Genomic DNA, 24,451 nt, shown 5'->3' with positions numbered 1-24,451 from the left:
GGCGCCAATGTCTTCAACAAATGCGTTTTTAAAATGTAGCCTTCTATGAATGTTGCTTAGTCTTAACTTATCGTAGGATCTCACGTCTCTACACGATACACGAAGACGCCACCTTGCGATATATCAAACAAGTGCTGGTTTTCCGCAGAACAACAGCAACTAGAAACAGCATGCCCAACATGTGAGATTCTATATGCCATTATAAGTCATATATCTGATAAAATTCTACTTACTAAGCAATAAAGGCTTATGAAGTAAGAACCTTTATTTAATTTTTCACGTTAAGGTTTCTTTCAACGCCGTCCATTTTTTTTCACACAAAAAAAAACTTTCATTACTAGATGGCTACAATCCCAGAAGCATATTTTCATTATCCGCGCTTTTAATCTAAATCTTGCTCGTTGAACCTTCAGATCTCATATAACGCGTGACACTCTACATCGGTAATCGTGACGACAGGCTAAGCCACATTGACAGGGGTGTTAAAAGGGACTATGGTCGTGTACATTTGCCGTGTTATCTTTGAAGGCATCACGCTATGAACTGCAACTGTCGACTAATCGAACTGAAACCACATAGACAGGCGTGTTAATAGGGCCTGAGATTATTTACATTTACCCTACTTTACACCATGTTATCTTTTGAGGCATGCTAGCCCTTACTGTAAAGCAGTATCAGTTACAAGCTGCATAGATCTGGCCCCGTGTACATTCGACGTATCTACATGATGCGATGAATGCTAGATATGAGTTCTAAGGGATGGTTTCAAACGTTTCTCAATTCAAAACGATTATGCTTTCAGTTAAAGCCTGGTTCGACAATAGAAATGACGTTATTGGCAGTAAATATTAGATTTTTGGCAAGCAAAATACCCAAGAAGCTGTTCTACAAAATCTTATCTTACAAATTAATTTTCGATTTGTGATATCTTGCATGGTTATTAACATATCATGTTCGTGATAAGTAAACTGATGGCTAAAACAAAAGAAGAGTCTTTTTCACAAAATAAAGCGTCATTTATTGAAACATTTTCGTGGTGTACAAGTCATATAGGTCGCACCCTCACAAAATGCAGTACATAGCATTGATACAAGACAAACACATATAAACTAATGCCCCCCTCCCCTTAACGACCTATTCCGTGTAGACAACACTCGGCATTGTTGAGACGATCCCTGATTATCCTGGTATCCAGGACAACCGCGCGCGGCACGCCCACCCGTCGGCTCACATTTTGCTTCCCCCGCTGTTTCGGTGACACCAAGCGCTGCTACAATAACACAAGTCCCAGTGACGTCACATACACCATCCCCAGTGACGTAACGAATCATACACAAAGTCGGTGCACGGGTGTGCTGTACAGTAAGATATATTTACAGCGCGTTTTTAGTAGTATTCGGGCACCAGGGCTAGCGTCGGTACACATATTGCAGTAGCCCTTAATTACAATGAGCACCATTTTTTATATCCTTATTCAACACAATATATTCTCTCGTCTTAAAATATATTCTTAATTTTCCACGAGGATATATAAAATTTCAATTAACATGAATTGGTTATTGCAAAAGCGAACGGTAAGTCTATATAGAAGATTTTGAACTATCTCATTTGTATGTGAATTATTGGCAAAGAGTAACAGCCACCAAACGCTGAAGTCTATCCGTTACTTCAAATCTGATATCATCGTCATCATCGTTGTCGTCGTTGTTGCTTTGACCAATTAGCTGTTTATCAGAATGGAACAATTAAAACAAAATAAGAAGTAATTGATATGCCTCCCTCGAAACCTACCTTGCACCATGGACGCTATTAGTCTATTCATAAGAACAAGAACTAATTAAAGGTATGAGACAATCTCCGATTGACGAAGATCAACAACGGCTACATTAACGTTCACGTGATCTGTAACCTATCACAAACGAGGAGGCAGTCTACTGTAGACCCTGATTGGTCAGTTATCTTGTTGGTTCCGATAGACTAACGATCACGTGGCCTAGTTACAGTTCTAAGTAATCTTATAAGACTACCATAACAGAAAAAGTGACATCACAAGATCCTGTACCAAAATATGGCTAAACAAGTCTTCAATAAAGACAATGGGACTGGTCCAGTATAGACAAAGACAACCACATACTAGTGAAAGGATACCCTGGAATCCAGAGCATATGTACCGGCCCGCGCCCGGACCTTCCTCGGGGCCTATCCTTCCGCTCCCCCGAAGATCTACCCCGCCCCACTTCCCGCTAACCAAACAAGATCCGTAGCCGGTAATATATAATACCAGAGCGGATCTTGTGTTGGCTAGCGGGAAGTGGGGCGGGGTACGTTGTCGGGCCAGGGGGAGGGTAGGTCCCGAGGAAGCTCCGGGCACGGGCCGGTGAAGGTCGCTCGGTATAATTGCTTTGGATTCCAGGGTAGTGATAGGATTCCTCGTTAAGAAATTCTTCGTGACGTTCATTTCCTAAATTCAGGACAAGTAGACAAGCAGACGTGTTATACGTTACTACACGATGAGTATGCAGCATGAAGTACTGGTGTTAGCAAACATGTCGAAGGTTGGCAAATCAACCGAACGACTGGTCTAACTTAAAACTAGGATCGAAGTCTTGGAATTCAGATGTCATTAAAACGTTAGCACCACAAGAAGTACCTCGTCAATAGTCATAGTAGTCAATTTCGTTTTCCGAGTTCTCGTCGTCGTCTGCTATATAGAGCCTTCTCAAGAACTTTAGGGGTGTCAGTGCCCCTGTAGCGATGTCGAACTTCGACAAGGGGTTGTCGCTAAGTTCCAGTTCCCGAATGAACGGCGTCTTCTTGAAGGCGTCTTCAGATATCATCTTGATGTCATTATCGTTCAAGTACAGGTATTCCAGTTTTCTCGGTAAGTCGGTTGGAACCTGTCCCAAGTAGTTCCCAGACAGATCCAGTTTCATAAGGTCCGGTAGGTAAGTAAAGATGCCTCCTTCCAAGCTGCCGTCCGTTAACCTATTATTCTGTAGGTACAACCATCTCAGGTTGGGAACCGCGGTAATGGCGCGCTTGCTGATCTCCTTGATGTAGTTTTTCTGGAAGTACAGATAGTTGGTGCTCCTCGGCAGACCGGCAGGGAAGTGGGTCATGTAGTTGAAGGAGAGATCCAGGGTGAGGAGCTTACTGAGGCCGTACAGAGATCCGTCCACCATCCCGGTGTTGTCAAGATCGTTGTGGTCGAGATACAGACCCATCAGTCCCTTCAGTTCGGAGAAGGTGTGCGGCGGAAGGTTGACGATCTTGTTGTTTGAGAAGTAGATGTTCTTTAAGGAGGCGGGTAGACCCCTGGGAACCATGTACAGCTGATTCTTGGACAAGTTGAGGAGGGTGATCCGTCTTAACCCTCGGAAGGCCGAGGGGTCGATGTTGGTGGCACGCAGCTTGTTGTCCTGCAGGTGCAGCCAGATGAGGTGGCGGATGCGGGTGAACTGGTCAGCCTCCAGCTTCCTAATGTGGTTCCCGTCCAGGTAGAGAAACTTGATCCGGCGGGGCAGCTGATCAGGAACCTTCTCAAGAGAATTGTTAGACAGGTGCAGTCGCTGCAGGCTGTGCAGGTCCTGGATAAGCACAACAAACGGAAGACATTCGTGAAAATTTATAGATTAAAATAATCTCACCGTTTGTCTACTATATGTCATGAATTAAAACTGTTCAGATGATTCTCGGCTGGACTAACATCGACTGAAGTACATTACAATGTCTTGATCGTCACTCAATTGCAAACGAAAACGTAACCGCCTTCGATTAAGCTTGCGAGCAAGTTGCAGTCACTGCAAATATCCGTATAACAATTACAAGCCATAGCCTCACAACGTTTCCATTTAGACTCACGAATGAATATGCCACATTTTGGCAAGGTAAGACAACGAAGATTGACATAACCAAAACAACTACATGGCGTAGTAAAACAAGCGGATAAAAAAGGAGACAAAATGTACAAAACGATGAATGGCAAATGTTCTACCTTGAAGAGGAACTCGGACAGTCCTTCGTCAGAGATCTCGTTGTTCGCCAGGGACAGTTTGACGAGGTTGTTCATGTTGGAGAGGCTGTCCACATGCACACTGCTTATCTGATTACCGTCCAGCTAACAGGACAAACATCTTAGGTGAAGCAAACGTTACATGTGGAATATTACATTTAACATATCTACAGCTACAATACAAGTTACGTTGGTAATAATAGCAAGCCATCAACGGGGTTTGATCAATTACGAAATGTTAAAATTGTTGTTAGTAGTTGCCTTCTGTTCATGGTCATCAGTGTTTTTACAACCATTACACAGCTAACAATTAAAAACTCTCACAAGATAATATGTAGTACAATGCTAAACTTTCAACACTAAGGTATTCACGGATCAAATTTTCAACGACCACTGTCGCCTTTTTCATGATCAATAATGATCAATCACTTCCAAACGTTAGAGTTACAGACACGTGACTCTATTGACACGTGTCTTTACGGATACGTGGCGTCAGCAATTTGTCAAACGTGCCAGCAAGTTTATAACGCCCACTGAATCTGTGTAGTGATGGCTAGAGTGCCCGGCTGTTTACGTTTGGAAGTGATTGGTCATTATTGATCAAGAAGAATGCGACAGTGGTCGTTGAAAATTTGATCCGTGAATACCTTAGTGTTGGAAGAAAGTTTAGCATTGCAGCATGATTACTAGCAAAACAGATGAGCTTCTATGGTAAGATAACATGTAGCTGTGTCTGTAGTCACACTGGTTTTCAAAGTCACAACAGGCGGATACCATGATGGTATGGACTCTTGCAGTTCTCGAAGATGAGCGAGAAATCCATTAGGTGAATTAGTAAATTTTACCTGGAGAACCTCCAAACTGCCCGGCAGGATCCTCGGTACTCCCCGGAGTTTGTTCCCGGACATGATGAGGTGCCGGAGTTTGTGGAGACCGTTGAACGCCTCCTCACTGATGCTGTCGTCTGACAGCAGATTCTCCTCAAGATACAGCCGCTCTAACTCCGGAGCTTCTCTAAGGAGATTACAAAATGTTGTTTGATGAATGTCAGCATTTCTTTGTTCTGAGGCATGGAAGAATTTGTATGGAAATGTCTGTGATGTAAAAGAAAAACAACGTACTCCTCCTCAAGTCAAGGTACAACCGCTCTAAATCCGGAGCTTCTCTGAGGAGATACAAAATGTTGAACCGCATTGTAACTACCACATGAAGTACCTATGTACTGTGTAAATACTTAACGTTTGTGACCGCATCGGTTAGCAGCGACACCTAGCTGCAGTTCCGAAATAGAACCGATCAGAATGGTAATGAGGAAGGTGACAGACGGTCACCGAAACGTCAGATTGAATAAAACACATGGCTGTGTACAAACTTTGTTATCTAGCGACTTACCAACCTGATAAAACTATTCACGGATGGATTTTCTAATGAATGTCAGCATTTCATTACACTGTTGGTATATGGCATAGAAAAGGTTTAGAAACGTCTGTCATGGGAAAAAACATCAAATGAACGTTTTACTGCGTTGCAGGTCTCCGGAAATCTGTGAGTGAAAGATTTAAAAAAGACTTTATAAATGATCGGCGTATGTGGTGAGGACGTGTAATCGGCCGCTGCGCGACCGACCGATGATGATGATGATGATGATGATATAAATAAACAGACAAAGCCTCACCAGATGCAATTCACCACTTGGAAGGGGCGATATTGCAAGTATATCATCAGATTATCAAGAAAAAAAGCATCTCTGATTTCCTTACAGGGCGTACATAGCCTCTGAGGTTTACTTACTTGAAGGCGTTTGCCTTGATGAACGACAGGAAGTTGTTGCTGAGATACAGGTACTTCAGCAGTTCCGGAAGACGCAGGTTCACCCTCGTCAGGTAGTTTCCGTTCAGGTGCAGGTACTCCAGTGACGTCAGGCTACGGAAGGCCGACTTGTCGATACGGTCTCCCGTCAAGAAGTTGTTGTGGAGATGCAGTACCTAAAACAGACGGTAGAGTCGCTTTTAGTCAGTTTGTGTTTCCATGACTTGCAGCATCCTGAAACTGCAACATGTCCAGAAGTAGGCTAAAGGTGAGCAACAGCATCCAAACTATCGAACTATCTGCCTTCTACTCAATAATCTAAGCCAGTAACCACTGAACTACGCACCTTACGCAAACAAATCACAGGGCAATACTGTAGTCTATAGCCAGGAGTATATTTTTTGGACAGCTCATTGCCACTCTAACTCCGTGTACCAACACGATCATAGGTTATGATAGTAATGCTTTAATACCCAGCACATATATGATTGTGAGGCTAATAACTCTATTACACAATGTGAATGTAACTACGTATTTATTCATTCATTCATGACAAATAACAAAACGTGCGAATGATGGTTACTTAATGTGGGAGTTGATTGCATGGTTCTTTACCTTCAGCTTGTTGAGATGTTTGAGTACGGAGTTCTCGGGTATCCTGGTGATGGTGTTGTCCTCCAGGTAGAAGTTGGTGGCGTAGTGCGGTACGTCATCCGGGATGGCCGTCAGACCCAGGTCCCGGCAGTCCACGTGGCCGAACGGGTTACACTGGCACTTCTCCGGGCAGTCTGCGGCCAGGTCCGTCCCGTTCTCCCGCAGGTCCAGCGGGCGGTAGGTGGGGACCTCCCCGCGGGTATCTCTCTCCTCCTCCGCCAGATCGTCCGCTGACGCCCCCGGGGACTGCGTGGTGGGCACCTTGTTGTAGTGCTGGATGTTGTGCAGGTGCGGCGCGCAGATGTTGAGGATGGACTCTATCCTGTCTCGAGAGAGAAGTCACCCGGTGATTATCAGTGCACCCTATTCAGAAAGTCTACAATTTTGGCAACACCTAAGGTGCTAGCCTGATAGTATTTCCGTCTGCTAAGAATTCTAATAATTCCACGAACTGCAAAACTCTGGAATTTCCTCCCAGCCCACTGCTTTCCCCCCGAATACAACCTACAAACCTTCAAAACAAACACACACCGTTGTCTCTCACCTATGCCACATTAGTTCAATTAGTTCAATGCCGAGAAGTGGCCTCTTACGACCTTGCATTGAGCGAGATCGTTAAAAAAAAAAAAATCCTCAGCTATTTTATAATGTCCGCGACTGTCTGTGGACACCATAACTCAATACGGTGTTAATGTATCCTCATGATTTTTGGTAGGTGGGTAGGGGTCGGGAAAACGAAGGTCAATTTCGATAATTGGCCTTCAAGCGGCTTTCTACGGTAATGCAGCAGAACTTACGGTTTTGATATCTCATGTTCTGAACATGCTATAGTCGGGATTTTTGAGTGGTAGATAGCTGCTACTCCTGGCTTACGGTGATATGGTGATGGCGGTTCCAAAACCCTACCTCTGTAGATATGACATCAGCTGATGATAATGATGGAGGTTGCAAATCCTACCTTTTCCTGTTGAGATGATCAGGTGCAGAGCAGGTGAGTCTGTCCCTGTTTGGCACGTAGATGGAGTTGGAGTACATGAAGCCCCTCAGCCCGCACACGTGCAGGTTGCAGGTCCACGGGTTGTTGTGCAGCGCCACCCAGGACAGCTGCGGCGCCTTAGTGAACACGGGAGACACCGCCTCCATGGGCAGCGACCGTATCAGGTTTCCATCCAGGGCTAGATACTGAAGAGACATCACATCATGTACAACATGACTGTTGTTCTCCCAGACTTCTCCTATATCTACCGCATCAATGACAATCACAAATACTCATTATACAGGAAGTACCATCGCCACCGAATCAGGCTACCTTCCAGGGATACCGACAAGCTTAAGGCACTGAAGAGACATCAAATAAAAGCCTTAACAATGCATGAACAAAAGCAAATGAAAGATTCCTGGATCAACTGTGCCATCTATTCTTACTATTATAAGGCATAATACTACACTATCACGAGGCTATAATACGATACCTCACTATTAACAACAAGGGTAGGCGCTTTGAGCTTTCTATACAGGCGAAATGTATCCCTACTATTTTCATTAAATACAATGGACAATGGATATGGTTGACATTCTTTTGTCAAAGGACCAAAACCGTTTGAAGTATTAAGCAGTACGAGTTGGGGCTGGAGTAAAAAGGCAAGGTCTCCTTCCTGGTTAAGGAACAGGATTGTCAGTCATTGCCCATGAAGGATTTAAGCATGGGACCTACTTGAAGATTCGGAGGAAGCTCCTCGGGAACTCTCGTCAGGTGGTTCTTGGACAGGATGAGATACTTCAGGTTCAGCAGTCCCTCGAACGACCCATCAACAATGCCCTCACTCGTCAGCTGGTTGTACTGCAGCTCCAGCGTCAGCAGGCCCCACATCCCCGCAAACTTCTGCGACGGGATCTTAACCAGACCGTTATGGTCCAGGTACAGACGGAACGTCTGCGGGGGGATGTGGTTCGGAACCACCGCCAACCCGACGTTACTACAGTCGACGTACGCGAACTCGCACCGGCAGATGTCCGGGCATCGCTGATTGGTCAACAGGAAGTTCACGATGGCGTCATTTCCGGGAATCTCGTTCCCAACGTTGCCCAGTAGCGGGTCTATCGCCTGTGAAGGGATGTTGAGCGGGCTCAGGTTGTTGGGGATGTCGAAACTCCCGACTTCTTGGCTGTTCACGATGGGGTTTTCAACGTCTTCGCCAAGTGAAAGTGGTGGACGTGCCGATACGATCTTAGGGGTGGTCGCCTCAGCCCCTGCCGCTCGGACTGTTGTGGTTGCCCTGGTTGTAGTGACAGCTGTCGTTGTCGGCGCTGTAGTCGTTGGTGCCGTGGTTGTAGCCGGTATCGTGGATTGCAGTGTCGTTGTTGGTACCGTTGTCGTTGTTGGTAAGACCGTGGTGGTTGGTAGAGTTGTCGTAGTGGCTGGTGAGGTGGGACGAGCGTCTTGTCGAGGGGCCCACTCTCTCGGTGCAACGGTGGTTGGCATCGGTCTCCATCCATTTTCCGTGGTGGTTTTCGGCTGGGCCATCCCGCATAACTCGTTAAAGGAGTTACTGGTGATCTTGGCGCCCCTAAACTCTACGGGCGCGGTACAGTACACCTTGTTCCGATGTCTTAGTCGAGCTTTTGTACTAATCATCCAGCTGCGCAGACGGCATATCTGATCGTCACAAGTCCACGGGTTATACTGCAAACTGATGTAGTCCAGCTTGGGAATACTCGTCAGAACACTCGGGGAAAGAGTCTCGAACCCGCAGGCGTCTAAGGCTAGGTAGTTCAGCAGCGGCGCTAACGAAAACGCGTCCGGAGCGAGGAACTTCAGTCTGGAGTTTCCCGACAAAAGTAGAGTCTTCAACCTCGGCACGGGCGAAAACACGTCCTTGCCTAGATGCGTGATGTCAGTATTTCCTATATCCAAGTACTCCACACGAATAAGGTTCCTAAAGGAATCACGGTCCAGACTTCCAATGGGATTCCCTCGCAGGCACAACCGTTTCAGCGTGGACGCGACTCTCTGCAAGGCGTCCGAGGGAATGCTCCGGAGCTTGTTGTACTCCAAGCGAATTCCTTCCAGACTCTTTAGCCCGTACAGGGAGTCTCTGCTGAGTCGGGTGATGCCAATGTTCCTGAGGAAGAGTTCCTTCAGGTAGTGAAACCTGTCCAGGGAGCGCGGAGGGATATCCCTCATGTCATTGTTCGATAAATCAAGGTACTCCAGGTAAGGAAGATTCCATCTGAAAGGACAAAAAAAGGATACACGTTTATTTTCAAGTAGTTGCCACAGCAAGTGCATATATCGTAACTGCAACCTCAGCGCTTATACTAACGCCAACGCAGAGTTGTATACATTCTACAAACTTCACTTCGTCCATTGTTTTTGCAAACGCATCATAGAAACTTCAGGTGACAGTTATTCAACCTGCTCTGCCTACATACTATGTACACTTACTGCTACCAAGCTAAATGAGTCTTCAACATCGAAATAAGATGGTTCTGCGATATTTCTATAGCATAACGGGGGGTGCCCAAACATATGACGTTTTTTTACGCGCTCGAACTCACGGCGCTCCATTGCTGGTTGCCAAAGAATGGTCATGTTTTAGTGAATGAATTTTGAACACATTCATCTAAAGACGATACTTGGACAAGAAATGTATTCATACTGTTCATGGTTCTTGGTTTATTTACCTTCCTTATGAGCATAGTCAGTGGACACAAACACGACGTACTTATGCATAATAAGATCACTAAAAAATCCGTCACATGTTAGGGTGCGTCTTAAGTTAGGGCAACCCCCGTTATAACCGAATTCCTCAAACGCTAAAGCTACGCTAATGCACCAGCCTTAGTCAAACTGAAAGCTTGTGTTATGGCGAGATAAACTGATTTATCACGACTCGTGGAGATTTTACAAGCGAACAAGCTGTCCCCACCCCATCCAGCCTGTGTCGCTGTTCAGATTCTTGTGAGAAACCAGAGCATGCGAAATGGCTCCAGGCAATTCCGGCTGGGCTTGCCAAGACGGGCAAACTGTGGCAGAATTACGACGGTCACATGTCACAGACTACGCACCAAGCCGGTGTGCGCTCAGTCTAATCTTCATGTACAGTCCGTCTAAGCTTCTTTATACTTCATTATCATTCCTGTCGTTTAGTGTCCAAAGAGTGTTCATCGGTATGTCAGTAATACTCTGCGATAGTCTTTATCAGTTCCGTACATTCTCGTCGTAAATCAACAGCGAATGGTCCGGTATGACGGTATCAACGCAAGAACTCGAGGAATCTGCCTGCCGTAAAGGGTGATTATAGACGGCTCAATTGATAGGTTTTGGAGACATTTGGTGGGGTCCAGAAAACTGCGGTGTATACGAGGGGCAGTGTATAAGGTGACCGCGTCGGGTCCAGAAGTAAAACATATGTAGTTTTAGAAAATGATATTTCATTGGTCAAATACGGTATTTGAACAGACGGCCTATAGTTTACTCGGAGGAGTCGTGAACGAGTAACTTCCCTGGCAGGTTACTAGTACCTTGGGAAGTAGTTGAGGTTGTTCCCGGACAGGTACAGCCCCCCCCCCCCAGGTTGCCCATCACGTGACTACTCACCTTGGTTGCTCATCTATAGTCACGTGACTACTCACCTTGGGAAGTAGTTGAGGTTGTTCCCGGACAGGTTAGCCCCCCCCCCCTACAGGTTGCCCATCACGTGACTGCTCACCTTGGAAAGTGGTTGAGGTTGTTCCCGGACAGGTACTGCCACCGCAGGTTGCCCATCTATAATGACGTGGCTACTCACCTTGGGACGTAGTTAAAGATTGTTCCCGGACAGATACAGCCCCTCAGGTTGCCCATCTATAGTCACGTGACTTCTCACCTTGGTTGCTAATCTAAAGTCACGTGACTACTCACCTCGTTTGCTAATATAAAGTCACGTGACTACTCACCTTGGCTGCTCATCTATAGTCACGTGACTACTCACCTTGGGAAGTAGTTGAGGTTGTTTCCGAACAGGTCCAGGCCCCGGAGGTTGCTCATCTATAGTCACGTGACTACTCACCTTGGTTGCTCATCTATAGTCACGTGACTAATCACCTTGGTTGCTCATCTATAGTCACGTGACTACTCACCTTGGGAAGTAGTTGAGGTTGTTCCCGGACAGGTACAGCCCCCGGAGGTTGCCCATCACGTGACTACTCACCTTGGTTGCTCATCTATAGTCACGTGACTACTCACCTTGGGAAGTAGTTGAGGTTGTTCCCGGACAGGTACAGCCCCCGGAGGTTGCCCATCACGTGACTACTCACCTTGGTTGCTCATCTATAGTCACGTGACTACTCACCTTGGGAAGTAGTTGAGGTTGTTCCCGGACAGGTACAGCCCCCGGAGGTTGCCCATCACGTGACTACTCACCTTGGTTGCTCATCTATAGTCACGTGACTACTCACCTTGGGAAGTAGTTGAGGTTGTTCCCGGACAGGTAAAGTCCCCGCAGGTTGCTCATCTGCTCCAGAGCCTCCGACTCGATGCCGCCGTTGCGCAGCTGGTTGTTCATCAGGTTGAGGAGGAAGATGCCCTGCGCATGCCTGAGAGATCGGCTGCGCAGCTCCTTTATCTTGTTATTCTGCAGGTACAGCCGCGTGGTGTCTGCTGGGATACTGGAGGGAGAGACGGAATGAAAGAAAGAATGACTGAATGAATGAATGAATGGATGAATGAATGAATGAGACAGAATCTATACTGCTTGAGAAGATAAGCTGTCAGTCCGTGGTTTTTCTGTAGGTCGTAAATGTCGAGATACCCAGATAGAAGAGAAAGAAAGAACAGCATCGAGTGGTATAATAATTGTAACTAAAACAAGATCTGGACTCTAACAACTATTTCCATTCTTCTAATTTCTTGAAACCATCCTGCCAACGTTTTTCTTGCCCTCTGCACAGACCTGAACCCGTTCCAGGGAAGTCCATGCCTTTGGGGTCAATAAGAAGTTCATGTGCAGCTTAAGACTTATCATGAACTCTTAAAGAGATTTGAAGCTCCTTAACTTAAACCCGTAAGACGTTAATAGGTCACAGAAGACTGTAAGCTAGAGAATTAAAATTCCAAACCTTACGGTCTGCCGCTTGAGTCCTTTTAAGTGAAGTACTTAAACGTTCGTGAGTCCATGATTTGAGCAATTTTGTTTTAACGAGCAACTTGGTGAGGTCAACGCTGTTTTGTCTTCCAGAAATTAAGCCAAGACAGCGTCGTTAAAAGCAGTTTCCTGGTGGGTACACAGTAATTTCAGTTATGCAAAGAACAATTTTGCCAAAAACTACAGTTTAAATTTTCACTCAATTGCTAAATTTTCTGTTAGAAATTTACTAAATATCTTGTAAGATTACCGTTTATCTAAACAGTCATTCATGAATTCATTCCTTTGAGGGATCGGATCATGTATACATTCATTCATTCTCTAAGAGCTCACAGCTATGAGGTCAGTCTTGTGCCTGAAGATTGCAGTCCGACGATGCTGTCCAGGGATCCTTCCTCCATACGGAAGACGACATAAATCTAAGTAAACACCAAGACTTCTTCTGAGCTTCAAGTTGAAGTTGAAGATTTACGAAGCTTTGATAAGAGTGGGGATAAAATGCACACGCTTCCCGTTGTCTCCGGTCCGGTCGAGAAGCACCTTTTGAAGATAAACCTCTGTCACCGGAGGATGACAACAACTACGTATCGTGTCCGCCATGGCCTGGTTGATACTTACACACCACTTGTTGATAGTCGCCTCGCGTATTATTACGTCTTCTTCGACTAAGGGCTGATTCATATGCTATATAAGCCTGGGGGAGAAGGGATCTTCTTTTGGTGTTATATCCAGTGAGGCTGCATTAAAATTTGTAAGTAGGTGGGGTCCGTGTGGCGTAACGACAGGGTTTTCAGCCCGGAACGCAGCGGTTCCGAATTCGAGTCCCCAAGCGCCACCGATGCTGTGCCCTTGGGCAAAGGCACCATACACGACTTTCCTCACTCCACCCAAGTGTAAAAACGGGTATATTATGTGTGTGGGTCACGACACCTGAGCAATAGCTGCTTGTGTCCCACGTGTATTGCACTGTTGCAATTCTAAACAAATCAATGATCAAACATTCACCAAACCTCCATCCCGGCAGCACAATTCTGGTTACCAACAATTCATTAACATGCTTGTTGTTTTGAAAGAAAGTTCCAAGAGATGTGCTAAAAAGTCCGAGGGGCAAGAGGTACTAGAAGGGATGGGAATGTGTTAATACACGTCCCTGTACAAATGAACTGAGATCCAAGAAATCGTTTTGTCTCGTCTGGTCTTTACCATAATTTCAGTCGTTAAAACATTACATTTCTACATTTTCATTGCACACTTGTAACATTCATACATAATGGAATACAAACGCAATTTCGGAAAAATTAAGGGATGCTTACAACCTTCAAGACTACCTCCACCCCACCCCCTCCTTACTTATCTAGACACAATGATTATTGTATATACCATGTAACATGAAAACACTTTTACATATTCTTACAGGGGCCATTGTAAAATCGAACTGGCTTTTTTCTATGGTTTGCTCCTTACATTAGGACCTTTGTGACAGAAATATTTCAGGGATTGGTCAATTCGGTAACATCTCTATAGCGAAAACAATGATTCTGCCCTCCGGAAACCGCAAATATTCTGTGTAAGATAGATACCAATCTTACTGTTGTTCAGATGAGCATATATGGCAATCAAACATCTTCATCAGACTGGGATGTGACTCACGTCCAAGACCAGCACTGATGTGATAGCATGGGAAAACTTAATTTTCGTGAGATCGTATACAATTTGATTTATGTTTAGAACTACTGAGCCATTAAGCAATAATAAAACTGCTAATTCAAACGTAAGATATGGGAAATGAAACTGAACTGAAGTTGCTATATATATATTCTGCTTTTAATGCGCTCGGCAGTGATCATCATCATCAACGGTCGGTCACTATCTCTCCCTCTCTCTACCTCTCTTTCTGTCCCTTTCTCTCTCTCTCTAGCTGTCCATTGCTGTCTGTCCCTCTATCTGTCTGTCTCTCTGTCTATCCCTCTCTGTCTGTCTCTCTCTCTCTGTCTGTCTGTCTCTCTCTCTCTCTCTCTCTCTCTCTCTCTCTCCCTCTCTCTATCTCTCTTTCTCCCTTTCTTTCTCCTTGGCTGTCTCTCGCTGTCTGTCCCTCGATCTGTCTTTTTTCTGTCTCTCTCTCTCTACCTCTCTCTATATCTATATATATATATATACTTTTATAAAGATCCATTAGCGAAGTCCTTTTCGTGCTAATCCGAGACGTTAAGTTGTTAACTTACATCTACAATCAAAAGCCGCTCCAAGCCGAGAGATAAAGGATGGACTTATGAAATGTGATCTGGATAACGACTGATCCCCCATGGGGCATAGCGCACGTGCCAAGGGCAATGATCCATGTAATTATGGCGGGAAACATCCGGGGTATTCCTGGTATTTCTCCCAATCATGTGTGGTCTGTGTGTGGTAGTGGTGGTACAGGGACAAGCTTAGATATGAGAGTTTAGGGAGGCTGCCTTGAACACAAATTAGTCCAGTTGTGGCCCATTCAACTATTACCAGCTCGTTGCAACAGATAACATATCTGTTTATAGTATAGATTATACATACTCACATGCACCAAGAAGCGAGGAAAGCTAGACCTGTACTAATTTGACAAGTATCATAAACGTTTTATACGTTTTATGCACGTCTATCTATAATCACAGGCAAATACATATATGTCCGTAGCGGTTCAAGTGCTAAGCTTGCAGCGCTGTTGTATATAAAGAATGTATTGTATGCAGTTACCATCATTTATAGTTAAATGGTATACACTATCCATATTTTATTCACCCATATATTTTTCTGTAAAACTAACTCTACATCTACGGATATGTAGTCCCCATCAGACCACACAGAAGGTCCACCACCCGTGTATACTGATTGACATTGCTTCTCTTAGACAGACACATCCAAAAGACTTAAATTCGGACTGCTATCCCGAGTTTACCGTGTAACTGTGCACGTAGCAGGTTTGTAATTGGGTTGAAGCCAAACTTGGCGACATAAAGAAAACGGGTCAAAATAGAAAGCCTGACAAAAACGCCTAAAAACACAACAAAACCAGCCAGATCCGAACCTCTGCTTGGAGAGAACATATTTCCACGCCCGCACACCTCTTGTTTGAGACTATCTAACTAACAAGAGATTGTAGAACACTTTTCTCTGATCCCATGTGCATTAACTACATGCTTGGATTCAATTAAATAACAACGTTCGTCTAGAGGACCATTGCAGCCTAATGCAACGAAATCCTCTGTCTTTACAGCTTGAAAGTTTTGGAATGCCGTTTTGCAGATTTAAGCGTGAGGGTAAGAATCTCTTCTCATGTGTGATCCGTAGGCGCGAATCAGGAATTAGTGCCCGTGCCTCTGGGGAAAACCACTTGTCCTTTTTCCGACGGTCTAAAACTTAAAGGCTGTCGCAAGAATAACAAAATAGTTGTGCAATGTCCAAAATCTACTCCGATTTCATATGACTTCTAGATGCCTAGGCGCTAGAACACGTGCATGTATGTTCTGCTTGGGTCATTTTGCCCCTTCCTCACACTGTGTCATTCCTGAAGCCCCCCTCTCACTGGACCCGCGGCACGCTGTCGGCGCCGCTGTGTCCAAAACTGGATTTTTGTTACCCTTGACTTTATGACCAGAAAGACAACAAAACACACAAAGCTTAAAAAGATTCGTTTTTGTTTGATGAAATTTGTTGAGTGCTTGGTCAATTCGAACGGCCGCAGCGACGCCGCCAGCGTGCCACGGGTCCAGTGAGAGGGGGGCTTGAAGCAACCCAGAGCAATTGTGTAATTTCTAGCAGTTGTTACAACTGAGGAACAGTTGAGGCCTTCCTACTTGGCTACTGTACAGGGATTAGTATTGTGACATGTCACTTGTTCTAACTGTATGTGGTTGGCTGGGAAATCTGTTTTGGCAATCAATACTAGTTGTATGGCATGCCGGACGATTTGGCTTCCAATGGGGAATTCAGTCTCCATGTTGGAATGGGCGCTCCACATAACTTGTTGATGAAGAAAAATTACCCATGGTGTAATCTAGTAGTTACCCTAATGGTGTGTTTACCACACTGTGACCATATACCCGTGGATCGGGCGAAACGCCGCGTTTGTCAAAATATAACTGTCCTTTTAACGGCTGTGTCAATGTGAGAGGGACAAACAGAAGAGTATACCGGACAGGGTAACTGGGAACTCACGAGATTCTAGATCTCTGCCTGTATCTGTTTCTATATCACACGGTTTTGGTACTCTCCAAGCAGACTCCGGTTGGCTTTTGACGTCTTTTTAGACGTTTGCATCGGGATTTATATATTGTCAGAGCGGACAAAAAGAAACGAAAGAAAGCTGACATAATAGAAAGCCCGATGAAAACGCCTAGAAGAAGACAAAAACCTGCAGGAGTCGAACCTATGCTTGGAGAGTAGATTTCTGGTTGGTAAAGATAAATATAAAGAAGTCACCCTCTTTTTTTAGTCAGCTACTTAAAGTGCAATGCGGTGACGTGCTTCGCATAGCACACCGCGGAAACGTAACCCTACTCATCTTTCAAGTGTGCTGGGTTCTTTAACGTGTAGAGCTTTTAGACCTGAGACTCCTTCATATACATGTATGAAACTTCCCTCCATTCAGATAATACAGAGAATAGTAAGGCTTCAGACTGGCAGGGAGAGTCTTTATGGGGAGTCTGGCTTTTCTTGGCAACGACTGCTGGATATGTGTGGATCATCATAACTACTGGCTGCCTGCCGTGAATGGCCTTGACCTCATCTTAACCGTGACCTTTCCGCTACCTCATATGACAGTGGAGGGCTTGGTCACGACTCGGATTTTGGACGAACGCCATTGTTCGGTTGGCACGACCCTACATGAAGATAACTACTGTCTCTCAAAAGGTTAATCAGGGTCCCGAAGGCGCCACACACACTCAACTACATTTGAAAACTAGACTTCCACGAACACATTATCTTCGCCAAATAATCAAGGCTTATTATGGAGAGTGATTGATATTTACATGCTTATCACCCCGTGCAAATTTGATCATGCACCATACCATTTGGAAGTTATGATGGGGCGAATGAGTCCAGTCTAGATAGGGTTAAAGATCATTTGGTGGTACAGGACTAGTATATGTGTAGAGTGTGCTGATATATGTTATAACTGGTCATGAAAAAATATGAGTATGTTAATATTATATGGGCCACAAAGGTTCGATATTGCAGTGTTGTAAGTTGAAAGTGATGATGAAATGGTACAGTCAATATATATGAATAGAATAAATCTTTATTCCATATCATACACATTTTGAAAGACGTAGTACATGTGACTTTTCCGCACCTAGCAGTGGTGCAGTTTTTGTGCAGTGTACTCTCCAAGCAGAGGAGTGGGTCTGGCTGGTCTTTGACGTGTTCTTAGGTGTTTTTGTCAGGCTTTCTATTTTGTCCCCTTTTAGTTATGTCGCCAACCGTGTTGAACAAAAATGCTTGAACTGAACACGTTAAAAACCAGCTGGACCCACACCTCTGCTTGGAGAATAGTGGGTGCCCCATCTGTTTATTTATTTGACCTACATGTACGTTTATGCAAGGCCATCTGTTTACATGATCTGACACTGTCCCATGTCCCATAATGAAATGCAGTGGGTTAGCAAACTTTCATTACTAATTATGCAAATTATCTCCTGATTTGCATAATTGGTCATTGATTATGTAAAGCACCATCTGAGCTCTCTACATACCAAACATCACGACGATCTGTCGACCCCTTCGCAAGTTATTCATGTCCGAATGTCAAAACAAAAACGCCCACTGCAGTTCTAAACAAGCCGCTAGGGGGCCCGAATTTACAGAACTTACTTTCTGTAGTATGAACTATCTACCACACATGACCATAGCGCTTTCAGAAAATATGCCCCTAAATTTGGAAGTTCCGCTGCAGTATCTTAGATACCCGCGAGAAGGCCCATTATCGAACTTGACCTTCCTTTCTGTAAACCCTACCCATCCACTAGATATCATACAGATCCATCAACAGCGTCTTGAGTTATGCTGGCGACATACAAATACACATCCACACAAATCCCGCTGCAGTACCAACGGAAAATGCCAGGGGTATAATGTTTGAACTTGACCTCTGTTTTCACAACATCTACACACCTGCAAAAAATCATGAAGATCTGTCAACGTTTCCGTCACTTTTTTTGCCAACATACAAACACAAAAAAATGCAAAGTCCGCTGCAGTACCGTTGAAAAACGCAAGGTGAACCATTTACGAACTTGACCTTCCTTTGCACAACCACTACGTACCTACCAAAAAACACAAAGATTCATTAAAGCTTTCTTGAGTTATGCTCCTGACATACATACAGACCCACCCAACAGATTTTTCAACCGAAAACATAATCTTCTCCGAGTACAAGTACTCGGCGAAGATAACGAGATCAAACCCGGACGCTCCACTGCAGTATCAAAGCAAGCCACTAGGGGGCCCAAAATCTAATCATTTCGAGGTCTTAAGAAGACCTACCCACATATTAAGTATGAAGACAATCCATCTAGGCATTCTCGAGTTATTCGTGTCGGCACACACACGGGCACACAGACACACACAAGAACGCTGATGAAGTGAAAAATGATTATATGGACATTTTACACTTGCCAAGTGTTTTTTTTAAAACTGTGTGATAGCAAGGAAGGAGACAGAATATCCGATTTCTAAAGACCTCTCCTCATTTTGGTTAGCGTATCAAAACAAGATACATATCGACATAAACGCTAACAGTTATCTATTTACTAGAGTAATGGATTACAGTCTAGCTGCTGGCTTGTCTGTCTGTCTGTCTGTTTTGTTGACAACATAGCCCTATAGGTAACCACGAATCAATATGTATAACCCAAAAGCAGTATGGGTAACCGCAAAGCGGTATTGCGTAATTACGCTGTTCAGGGGGTGAAGTCTGCCATCTCTGATTTCCTTGTCTCCACTCAATCTTGAAGGAAACTAGAGTTAAGTATATGTACTACATGTACTTCAGGTTTGCTGTGTTAGTTTAGCGATTACGCGGTCTTTTCATAAATATGAATTGGTCTTGAATTTTGAATGTGTGATAGTTGTGTGCCGATTTGTTAAAAATAGAGAGAACGCTAGCGACCCGAAAAAACACCCTCCCAATAAAATGGTATGGCGACCCTGTGACGTCACAATTCAAGATGGCGGCCACCGCACATGCCAACGGATCCAACAAAGGTTTTGCTGCACATACCTGGTGGGCACCTGTGTGAGTTGTCTCCCCACGCAGTGCACCGTCCTGTCCGAGCATTGGCACACCTCGGGGCACCCCGCGATGGAGTCCGCCAGTACCGCCAAGAGCAGCCAGCCGCCCGCCCCCAGCCCGGCACAGCACCGCCGCAGCCACCGCGGCAACATCGCCTACAGGGACACAGCAGCACGTTAACTAGCCAGCCATAACTAACCATCCATAACTAACCACCCATAACCATAACCCACGCCGGGCTGCCCACCCCCAGCCCGGCACAGCACCGCCGCACCCACCGCGGCAACATCGCCTAGAGACACAACAGCACGTTAACTAACCATCCATAACTAACCACCCATAACTAACCACCCATAACCCACACCGCCCGCCCCCAGCCCGGCACAGCACCGCCGCAGCCACCGCGGCAACATCGCCTGCAGGTACACAGCAGCACGTTAACTAACCATCCATAACAAACCATCCATAACTAACCATCCATAACCATAACCCACACCGCAAGCCGCCCGCCCCCAGCCCGGCACAGCACCGCCGCAGCCACCGCGGCAACATCGCCTAGAGAAACACAGCAGCACGTTAACTAACCATCCATAACTAACCACCCATAACTAACCACCCGTAACTAACCATCCATAACCATAACCCACACCGCAAGCCGCCCGCCCCCAGCCCGGCACAGCACCGCCGCAACCACCGCGGCAACATCGCCTAGAGAAACACAACAGCACGTTAACTAACCATCCATAACTAACCATCCATAACTAACCACCCATAACTAACCATCCATTACTAACCACCCATAACTAACCACCCATAACCATAACCATAACCATAACCAGCACCGCCGCATCCACCGCGGCGTTACATCGCTTAAAAACAACCGAACAGCAAAAAAATCTATCAGACGCATGTCATCTCCCCGTCTACGCATATCAATTCCATGTTTATTACCGAACATAAAACCTAAGATTCAAAAGTGTGAAGCATTCCAACGTTTCGGTTGTACCTCGAGCCTTCTTTGGGTAGAATGACCCACTTCATCTGGCACGTGACTCAACGGACACATGACTTGTACGATTGGTCAAATGTACCAAAACGCCTGGAGAGTCATGAGATTGCACGAACAATTTGGATGAATTTACAGATGTAAAGGTCGTTTCTCTATCGCTTTGGAGGACAGCAAGTGTGAAAAAAAATACCTAACGGACGAACTTAAGGTGTAAAACCCAGCTCCACATCTGCTTAAAGATTGATGTCAGTTTTAAGTCCTCTGTGATTTTACTCTTCGCCTCACTACCCAAACGTGACCGGACGATTCAAAATACAGCCCGCCCGCGGCTATGTTTCCCTTCTCCCGAACCGTGCCGCTGCAAAAACGCTTCTCTCCAAGCAGAGGAGTGGTTCCTGCTGTTACGTGTTTTTATGCGTTTTTGTCCGGCTTTCTGACTATGTCATGTTTTTTGGGGGGTCCCTATAAACCACGACAAAGTAGAAAGCCTGACAAAAACGCCAAAAAACAAGTCAAAAAACAGTCGGAACCACACCTCTGCTTGGAGAGTACAAAACGCGCCATATCCTCCCCCGGTGTCACATCGGAAACCCAGACCGCCTCTCGCACCCAGGCTCCCTTCAGACAAGATTACAGGCGACGGCGTTGCCATGGCGACGACCTAACAGGTTGGCGGGAACGTCGGGAAGGCATTCTGCTGCGATGGAGGCTGTTCGATGTGAAATAACGAGGACTTCTGACCTTGGGGAGACACGTCGCGGGTTGAAGGCACAGTCGTGACCTTGGTGTCCCCAGTGGCGTTCTTTTCCCCCGCTAACTCCTCTCGGTTGAGGTTTATTTAGATTCACACCCAACTGTGCGAATTACACGCTATCGGAGCGTGCATACAAACAAACAATTAGCGAACCGCGGATGTAACGTAAATGGTAGCCTGTCGATAAATCAGGCTTAACTACAACGATTCTGGCTGATGTCGCCCACAGAAATGAGAGGAATACCCTCAAGAAAAAACAAAAAACGGACCATTATTTTCAAAGACGCTTTAAGATGATTAAACTGTTTTACATGTATGTATATACTGCGTTACGTTTCTGAATATTAGAGATCCAGGTCAGGAGAAGAGGAATAAAATTGAATCTTTACTACTGGCTTAATACATTTGTAAACTCAAACAATAAACTGTGTTGTACAGACTGAAAACCTCGCTCATTATCTGTACAGATATAGTCGATAAAAATACCTTGCAACAACATCAGTCATATTGTTGTTTAACTGCACAAATTTCCGTAACGCAAGAAGAAGTCTTGCCCTAAGCCATGTTAGTCTGCGTTTACAGAATATAAAGCATGCAGATATCCGTAGTAGCCCATATCTAGATATCTATCTAATCTGAGGAAAAATAGGCATGTCTAGCTCGATATAGATGGTGATGGCATTGAAGTTCTCATGCACTTCAGTTGACAGACGGGGTTCCGTGACCGACCGAACGCCACCGGGTAGGCCTCATGCGAGCGGAGAATAATTAAGGATGATCAAACACGGATGTAGGCGACAGACTGAGGTACTAGACTGTCGGGTGGTGGTAGCCTCTACCAGGCCGCGTCGATGGCTGGGAAAATAGTAGAAATTGGCCAAATAGAGTGAATAGTATGCTAAGGGAGTCGGCTACGGAGAGAGGGTCAAATCTGCCATCCTAGCAAGTGAAACCCTGGCAAATGTTCTCCCTATAGCCGGCGTAGTAGTCTGGTAGAGACTAGGGTGGTGGGGGGAAGGTAAGGGGGAGACGACAAACTTAACAAATACGTACCGCCCTCCCCTTCCCTTCCCTCGTTAAGTAGTCAGCTGCCTTCGTAAACAAGCCACGGTCAGACTGGGCACAGTCGGCGGTCAGTGGTATAAAAACACTCGAGCTGGCCGGCAGCTAACACAACATGATAAAAACACACACAAGCCAATCGTACTAACTAGCTTTCTCAGGACGGCCCAATGTTTGGGTGCGACAGAGACACGTACGCAGACACAATACGGGTGAACCCTACACCGATCCTAACTCCGACTGAACCCTATACCATTCGGGACAAGGCTGAATCTGACAAACAGTGATATATCTGTCCCCATCCTTAACAGTCTGCGTGAGTCCCTGACTCAGTTGATTAACTGACATACTCACCGCAAAGATCGGCTGATCCGTCATCAGCGACTCACTAGACTTGAAGGACGAATGAGAAGAAAACCCGCCAAGGCTCTGATGACAACACCCCTACCACCAGTCTCCATCGTAAGGGGAGGAACCACGAATTTTGCAATCGGTGATGCCCCGACTCCAGATCATGGCCGGGCTATTTTGATCACTATGAGTGGTGGATATAAAAGGAGCGCGTGCAGCTCTAGCGGCGGCCGGGGTACGGTATGCTGCGCTGCGCGACTGGGCGGTCCCCCTGCCCTCCCACCGGCCACAGCGCACCGAGATGCCCGCCCTGGAACGCCGAGCCGATAATGCGGATCATATGACCGGTCTGGGGTGACGCGTGTGTCGCCTGCGTGTGTCGCACTTTCACTGGTCTAACAACTTTCACTTTTTCTAGCCTCAACCAGGCTCCAATAGCGGCTGGAAAGAATAGAAATAGACAGAAAAACTTGCTATGGTTAGTCTGCTATACATATAGGATGGCGGGTTTATCCTCTCTTCGTAGCCGACTCCCTTAGCATACTATTCACTCTATTTGGCCAATTTCTACTATTTTTCCAGCGTCCCGCGGAGCCTGGTAGAGGCTAAACTTTCTCTACCACCGCTACATATGGGTCAAAAATGACGCGACAATGTACAGAAACTTTCGATAATACCATGTACAGTTTAAAAAGTAGCAAATGATGAATATCTAAAGTTTTTCTTAGTACGGCTAACTTAGGATCAAGTGATAAGAAACGCTGTCTATGATAGTTGTATCGCCAGTATGTACATGTAGCTATATGCCCTATATAGGTCCCTATGTATTTTTCTACGGCTATTTGTAATAGAGCTATGTTGAAACAAAAGGGCATCAACTTGTAATGGGTATCTATCGGTGTCCATCTGTAACAAGCGTAGCCAATAATGGATCAAACGAACAGATATATCTAAGTCTAAAGGAAATCGGACCAGTGCAATGAAAACACTGGTGTGATATATGTTTATAAATGACTTTGGGAACCTTTGCCGCGACCTACGTGCCATGAGAACAGTTGGGCGAATGAACTGTCTCTACTGCACATTTCCACGTTCAAGGTTGAAATCCGAAGGGCATCCTCGTTGCCATGGCACCGTCTAGACATGTCTGTCACTCACTGGAGGGGGTGAGAACCGCTTTGGTCACCACGTAGGGTTATTTCGGCAAAATAAATGTTGCACATTATTTGGGCTTATCAGGATTGTAGTTTTACTTCTGTCACAATTATATTGTAATTGTATATAAAAGTAGAGACTTTCCGGGCCATGCTGGGGGCTTGCCCCTCTAGAACCCCCCCCCCCCCCCCTACTTTGCCCTTGACGGGGTCATATGGGGATATATCTATTTAAGTTGAAGCTGAAGTATCAT

The 24,451-nt window shown here is 45.5% G+C and overlaps 2 protein-coding genes across 2 annotated transcripts in view; both read right to left on the bottom strand.

Annotated features, from left to right (window-relative positions):
* Positions 1-2,535: 2,535 nt before the first annotated feature.
* Positions 2,536-7,646, bottom strand: LOC136427190 (podocan-like). Its single transcript, XM_066415965.1, has 6 exons — positions 7,434-7,646; positions 6,437-6,797; positions 5,804-5,997; positions 4,858-5,026; positions 3,995-4,117; positions 2,536-3,587 (listed from the first exon to the last, which is right to left on the bottom strand). The coding sequence occupies exons 1-6, from the start codon at positions 7,616-7,618 to the stop codon at positions 2,655-2,657; spliced, it is 1,965 nt and encodes a 654-aa protein (XP_066272062.1). The 5' UTR covers positions 7,619-7,646; the 3' UTR covers positions 2,536-2,654.
* A 504-nt stretch (positions 7,647-8,150) lies between these two features.
* Positions 8,151-24,451, bottom strand: part of LOC136426479 (leucine-rich repeat transmembrane neuronal protein 3-like) — a 54,901-nt gene continuing 38,600 nt past the window's right edge. The window contains exons 2-4 of the mRNA XM_066415143.1: positions 19,856-20,022; positions 11,915-12,124; positions 8,151-9,705 (exon numbers count right to left, since the gene is read on the bottom strand). Coding sequence (XP_066271240.1) covers positions 8,151-9,705; positions 11,915-12,124; positions 19,856-20,022 — 1,932 coding nt within the window. The remainder of the gene's footprint in view (positions 9,706-11,914; positions 12,125-19,855; positions 20,023-24,451) is intronic.

Source organism: Branchiostoma lanceolatum, chromosome 2 (assembly GCF_035083965.1).
Source record: "Branchiostoma lanceolatum isolate klBraLanc5 chromosome 2, klBraLanc5.hap2, whole genome shotgun sequence".
Lineage (NCBI taxonomy): Eukaryota > Metazoa > Chordata > Leptocardii > Amphioxiformes > Branchiostomatidae > Branchiostoma > Branchiostoma lanceolatum.
This window is presented reverse-complemented; position numbering and strand designations above follow the sequence as displayed.